General features: G+C 38.5%; 1 protein-coding gene across 1 annotated transcript; it reads left to right on the top strand.

The window, feature by feature from the left end:
- The first annotated feature begins 3,404 nt into the window (after nt 1–3,404).
- On the top strand, nt 3,405–5,399 carry LOC130507473 (uncharacterized). Its single transcript, XM_057002183.1, has 2 exons — nt 3,405–4,371; nt 4,442–5,399. The coding sequence occupies exons 1-2, from the start codon at nt 3,526–3,528 to the stop codon at nt 4,574–4,576; spliced, it is 981 nt and encodes a 326-aa protein (XP_056858163.1). The 5' UTR covers nt 3,405–3,525; the 3' UTR covers nt 4,577–5,399.
- The last annotated feature ends 1,159 nt before the right edge of the window (nt 5,400–6,558 follow it).

The following is a 6,558-nucleotide window of genomic DNA, read 5'->3' as shown; positions in this document are numbered from 1 at the left end:
TCAATCAAAATCCACACCACAAGTGGAAACCAAAATCTGAACAAAGAATTGTTCAAGTGCCAAAACCTGAGGTAAATTTCACTATAGATCAGAGTGCTATTATTATTTCTATGATAAGATTAATGCACTTGTCTTGTCCAAGAAAATGTGAAATATTTTCAGGAACCAAGGAGGAGTACACTGCCCAAAAAGAAGAGACACAATCCATGATGTTACAAGATGCTGAATCAATGCCAATAAAAGTCAGCCAAATAAAGGGAAGTGTTTCTAATTTAAATTCGCCCTTATTACTTGATAAAGAAGACATTATGCACTTGTCTTTGCCAAGAAATTTTGATCCAGGAATAAAAGAAGTTGAAGATCATAACCACCAAAGTCAAAAGTTGCAAAGAAGGCAGCAACCAAAAACAAGATATCCAAAGAAGAAAATCATTCTTCAACTTATGGAAGATATCAAAGTAAGTCTGGAAATTTCAAATTATTTTTATCAGTTTCCAAACACAGATATAATGCACTTGCTTTTTGTCCAGAAAGATGAGAAATTTTTAGGTTGCAAAGAAGAAAGCTTCAAAGATATCCCACCGGATTATCTTGTGTTGCTAGAAAGATCAACTCCAAGAAGGACCAGAAACATGGCCACTAATAATCTGAAGGACCATCCACTCCAGAATAGATACAATGACCATAAACATAGCAGAGGCGTGATCCTTTCCTTTCTGTCCAAAGAAGAGCCACCAGATGCACCATGCAACACCAAACCAAAATTGTATCATCAAGGTAAGGTTCTAAACTCCCAAAAGAGAATGAAACCTGACTTGCTCTATTGTGGTGTATCAGGTTATCCAGTTTTGAGGTCAAAACCTTCACAAGGGGGAGGGGATGATGTGGTCATCAAACCAGAGGTCAACCAAGCAGTCCAAACCGGCCACTTTGGAGGTACCAGCGACATAGGTCCAGTCCACGGCATATATCTCGACAACCAAAAGGAGTTTTGGAGTGAAACAAATTTTCGTGGATTCTACACTCAAGACAGAGTCCAGCCCAATTGGAATATCCAGAAAAGCTTACTGGACCAAGGAGTTATGAATTTTACAAACCGGAGGTTTCCCAGCCCATCCATCTGCGAGTACCCGACTTTTGAAGGAGATTCAAGCCCAATGAAGAAGCGGCCTGAACCAAAGCCAATCATAGGATTCAAGAGGAGTCTCTCATCTTTCCAGGAAGCCCAATATCAGGAGAAATGGCCACGGAATTATGAAGTTATGCCCAATTTGCCAGAACCGGTCAAACCAGTTCTACACTTGCCTCAATTGGAAGCTAACCGGTTCAATCAGCTTCAAACCAGACATTGGCGTCCAGGAGATCATCTCAACCAATCAGGAGGTATTGAAGAAGTCCTTAGCTACACCAGAGCCCAGGAGATCAGTTGGTTCAATGAAGAGTCACTTAAATCAAACCGGAGCTATTTATGGCAAGATTGGACAATCTTTCGGTTTGATCATTTCCAACCAAACCAACTCCGACCAGAAGACAATAAGATCAGTCCAAGACTTCCAGAAGACATTATATTCATTCAAGAGGATTTCTACAAGTTCATATCATGCACCAGCCATCATAGGATCAGGAGGATCCCCATTAACACCAAGCTGCCTTATTTGGAGATTCTTGCATTCAAACTCCAACAGCTCTTTTTCCCTGTGTTTATGCACGACCTCAGCACCTTCCAAGCTATCAAGAAGATTCCCAGGAAGCTCACTTATCCCCTTAAACCATCCAGGTTCAAGAAGATATCAAGATACAAGATCATCTCATTTGGAAGAAGGCATAAATCAAGCTAAAGGAAGATTACATGGAACCATCAAAGCCTTTGCTTCCAAGACTTTTATTTCAATTTTATTTCTTTCCTTAAGTCATTTTTAGACTGTTAGAGAGTCCCAAGGTCGAGCCTATATAAGCTCATTTAGTTTGTCTTTGTTAATCACCCTTGAATTTTATGAATGAATATGCAGTTTTTCTAGTTTTTCTTAAAACTATTATCTAAGTCTTTTGAGTGTTGTGAGAAGCAGCTCTTGAGCAACCTGACTTATCAAAGCATCCTTACACAGAGCTTTGTGGCGTCCTCAATCCCCCCATCATTTCCATCTACTGATTTGCCTTGAGAGAGACTTCAGTCCAGCAAGCAAATCCCATATCTATCCATCTTCCATCCATTGATCTTGTTGAGAGTGACTTCAGTCCAGCAACAAAGATCCCATCTCCATCAATCTATCCCTTTTCTATTTGCTTTTATTCTTATTATCACTCTGATTCATATTCATATTTGCTTCTGTTTGCATCATAAACTTATAAAACTCATAAAAAGGTTCACTCTTTGTTTCAGGTACCAATCCGAACTATTGGACTAAACCTCAGTTCCATATTTCCGGAAGGCCTGACCCTGTGCCCACAACATTTTGGTATCAGAGCTCAAAGCTCCTGAATCAGGTCCATTCTATCCTTGCATCATTCATTTGCTTGCATTTGTTTTCATCTTAAATCAAAAAAAAAAAAAAAACAGTTTTTGCATTTTGTGTTCTTTGTTCATCATAAAATTGAAAATCATAAAAAGTGTGAGGTAGAAGTCGACCAGTTGTTTAGTTTGATTCATTTCAATCATAAAAACAAAAGAAAAAAATTGTTTGCATTCATTTAGCTATTTGTTTCCATTTTTAAAAAAAAAGGTCAAAAAAAAATCTGCATTCCATATTTGTTTCTTATTTGAATCTTGCATTTAAAAAAAAAAAATTATTGTTAGTTTGCATTTAATTTTCTTTGTCATAGTATTATTATCATTTCATATTTGTTTTATTTCGAGATTGCATCCAGAAAACCAAAAGAAAAATAATTTTTGCATATTTTATTTCATTTCGGTTTACATTGCCATATTTTTCTCGGTTTAATTTTTAATAGATTGCATTTGGTTTCTTCTTGATTAAACCAGAACTTCCCATACCTTCACTTGATCTTTGAAAGTGGTTTCAGGAAGCCATGGTAGGAGAAGCACCCAACCAATATCAGATGGCCAAACAGAACCAACATTTGACAGCTTTGCAAGAGGTTGAACAGATTGTTCAGTTGAGGAAAAGAAGAAAGGCACAAGGCCAACGTCCACAGCCAGGAGAAAGAAGATTTGGAGATGCACCAGAGGCTGTCTATGTCGAGCCCAAGCCACCAGATCCTTCAAGGATCAATCAAACTCTAATTTCTAAAACCCATAACCATCATGTTGTTAATTCTCGGTTTGAATATAACTCTTTTGCTGATAAAGTTGAACTCTTTAATTTTTCAGGAAAAAGATGTTATCTTAGATGGGAGAGGAACCTTGATGAATGGTTTTACTACAACAACATCTTGAAGGAAGAAAAGCTAGCTTATGCCATTGATCATCTAAAAGGAGATGCCTTTAAATGGTGGGTTCAAGAAGTAGATGATAGATGGTTTTACAAGGAGCCAACTATCAAAACGTGGGGAGCACTTAAGAAAGCCATGAGGTATGAGTTTGCACCAGGTTATACAAGATCTCAGATCAAGGAGCAGTACCCAAGGAGGTATCCAACTCATGGTTCCCAAGAAGCAAGAGAAGCTGTCCAAAAAGAGGGTCAAGGAAGCTTGCCTCAACAAACCAAATTTCAGCCAAACCAGGGGCACGCCATTGTCCATTGCTTAGACCAGAAAAGTGACATCCCAAAGGCCATGGAGAGTAGAAGTGTCAGCCAAAACACTTTGATCAGAACCAAAGCAAAACCATTGCTAGATACTATGCAAGTAAAGGCTAAGGTAAGTCCTATACTTGATAATTTGGTTTATGAACCTTCTCCCACTGGTATGAGTCACTTGTCTTTGTCAAAGAATGTTAAGACAGGTCCTGAGGTCCAGCAAAATCCGAACTCCACATCCTTGTTTGAATCCAAAGTTCACAAAGAATTATTTCCAAGGAACAAGGAGATTTTAGACCTCAAAGAGGAGGACACACCAAGCCAAGGTAAGCCTTCTGATTTTAAAATTCTGAAAGATCAGACATGTTTTAAATGTCATAAAATAGGACACCTTGCTGAAGCTTGTCCCATTAAACATGTATTGAAAGAAACATCACTAGAAACTGAAACTGAAATTTTTAAAATAAGTGATAGTTTTATTCAATCTGATTTGTTGGTTCCAAATTCTTGTATAATGCACTTGTCTTTGTCAAAGGGTATTGTATCAGGAATTAAGGAGCATGAACATAAAAGAGAAGACCTATTCTACCAGCATGGTATTGCTAAAGAGGAGGAAGCCATAAGTGAGGCTGGAAGAAATGATTTGTTGCTTAAAGAAGCAAAACCAGTAATCAAAGTATCAAACCAAGGTAAGTGTTTAACATCACCTTTAGATACTGGTTTAAATTTTTATATTCTTGGTACAGGGATACCAGATGAGAGCTCTATGCTTACTGAAGTGCCAAGGGCCGAGCCAGACCCTGAGATCAATCAAAATCCACACCACAAGTGGAAACCAAAATCTGAACAAAGAATTGTTCAAGTGCCAAAACCTGAGGTAAATTTCACTATAGATCAGAGTGCTATTATTATTTCTATGATAAGATTAATGCACTTGTCTTGTCCAAGAAAATGTGAAATATTTTCAGGAACCAAGGAGGAGTACACTGCCCAAAAAGAAGAGACACAATCCATGATGTTACAAGATGCTGAATCAATGCCAATAAAAGTCAGCCAAATAAAGGGAAGTGTTTCTAATTTAAATTCGCCCTTATTACTTGATAAAGAAGACATTATGCACTTGTCTTTGCCAAGAAATTTTGATCCAGGAATAAAAGAAGTTGAAGATCATAACCACCAAAGTCAAAAGTTGCAAAGAAGGCAGCAACCAAAAACAAGATATCCAAAGAAGAAAATCATTCTTCAACTTATGGAAGATATCAAAGTAAGTCTGGAAATTTCAAATTATTTTTATCAGTTTCCAAACACAGATATAATGCACTTGCTTTTTGTCCAGAAAGATGAGAAATTTTTAGGTTGCAAAGAAGAAAGCTTCAAAGATATCCCACCGGATTATCTTGTGTTGCTAGAAAGATCAACTCCAAGAAGGACCAGAAACATGGCCACTAATAATCTGAAGGACCATCCACTCCAGAATAGATACAATGACCATAAACATAGCAGAGGCGTGATCCTTTCCTTTCTGTCCAAAGAAGAGCCACCAGATGCACCATGCAACACCAAACCAAAATTGTATCATCAAGGTAAGGTTCTAAACTCCCAAAAGAGAATGAAACCTGACTTGCTCTATTGTGGTGTATCAGGTTATCCAGTTTTGAGGTCAAAACCTTCACAAGGGGGAGGGGATGATGTGGTCATCAAACCAGAGGTCAACCAAGCAGTCCAAACCGGCCACTTTGGAGGTACCAGCGACATAGGTCCAGTCCACGGCATATATCTCGACAACCAAAAGGAGTTTTGGAGTGAAACAAATTTTCGTGGATTCTACACTCAAGACAGAGTCCAGCCCAATTGGAATATCCAGAAAAGCTTACTGGACCAAGGAGTTATGAATTTTACAAACCGGAGGTTTCCCAGCCCATCCATCTGCGAGTACCCGACTTTTGAAGGAGATTCAAGCCCAATGAAGAAGCGGCCTGAACCAAAGCCAATCATAGGATTCAAGAGGAGTCTCTCATCTTTCCAGGAAGCCCAATATCAGGAGAAATGGCCACGGAATTATGAAGTTATGCCCAATTTGCCAGAACCGGTCAAACCAGTTCTACACTTGCCTCAATTGGAAGCTAACCGGTTCAATCAGCTTCAAACCAGACATTGGCGTCCAGGAGATCATCTCAACCAATCAGGAGGTATTGAAGAAGTCCTTAGCTACACCAGAGCCCAGGAGATCAGTTGGTTCAATGAAGAGTCACTTAAATCAAACCGGAGCTATTTATGGCAAGATTGGACAATCTTTCGGTTTGATCATTTCCAACCAAACCAACTCCGACCAGAAGACAATAAGATCAGTCCAAGACTTCCAGAAGACATTATATTCATTCAAGAGGATTTCTACAAGTTCATATCATGCACCAGCCATCATAGGATCAGGAGGATCCCCATTAACACCAAGCTGCCTTATTTGGAGATTCTTGCATTCAAACTCCAACAGCTCTTTTTCCCTGTGTTTATGCACGACCTCAGCACCTTCCAAGCTATCAAGAAGATTCCCAGGAAGCTCACTTATCCCCTTAAACCATCCAGGTTCAAGAAGATATCAAGATACAAGATCATCTCATTTGGAAGAAGGCATAAATCAAGCTAAAGGAAGATTACATGGAACCATCAAAGCCTTTGCTTCCAAGACTTTTATTTCAATTTTATTTCTTTCCTTAAGTCATTTTTAGACTGTTAGAGAGTCCCAAGGTCGAGCCTATATAAGCTCATTTAGTTTGTCTTTGTTAATCACCCTTGAATTTTATGAATGAATATGCAGTTTTTCTAGTTTTTCTTAAAACTATTATCTAAGTCTTTTGAGTGTTGT

Source organism: Raphanus sativus, unplaced genomic scaffold (genome assembly GCF_000801105.2).
Source record: "Raphanus sativus cultivar WK10039 unplaced genomic scaffold, ASM80110v3 Scaffold4578, whole genome shotgun sequence".
Taxonomy (NCBI): Eukaryota; Viridiplantae; Streptophyta; class Magnoliopsida; order Brassicales; family Brassicaceae; genus Raphanus; species Raphanus sativus.
Note: the sequence above shows the minus strand (reverse complement) of the source record. Positions and strands in the feature narration are given on the sequence as shown.

Coding starts and splice junctions, on each gene's coding strand:
- LOC130507473 (XM_057002183.1), top strand. CDS start 3,526: ATGAGGTATGAGTTTGCACCAGGTTATACAAGATCTCAGATCAAGGAG. Junction 4,372..4,441: donor AAGCAAAACCAGTAATCAAA/GTATCAAACCAA, acceptor TTCTTGGTACAG/GGATACCAGATGAGAGCTCT.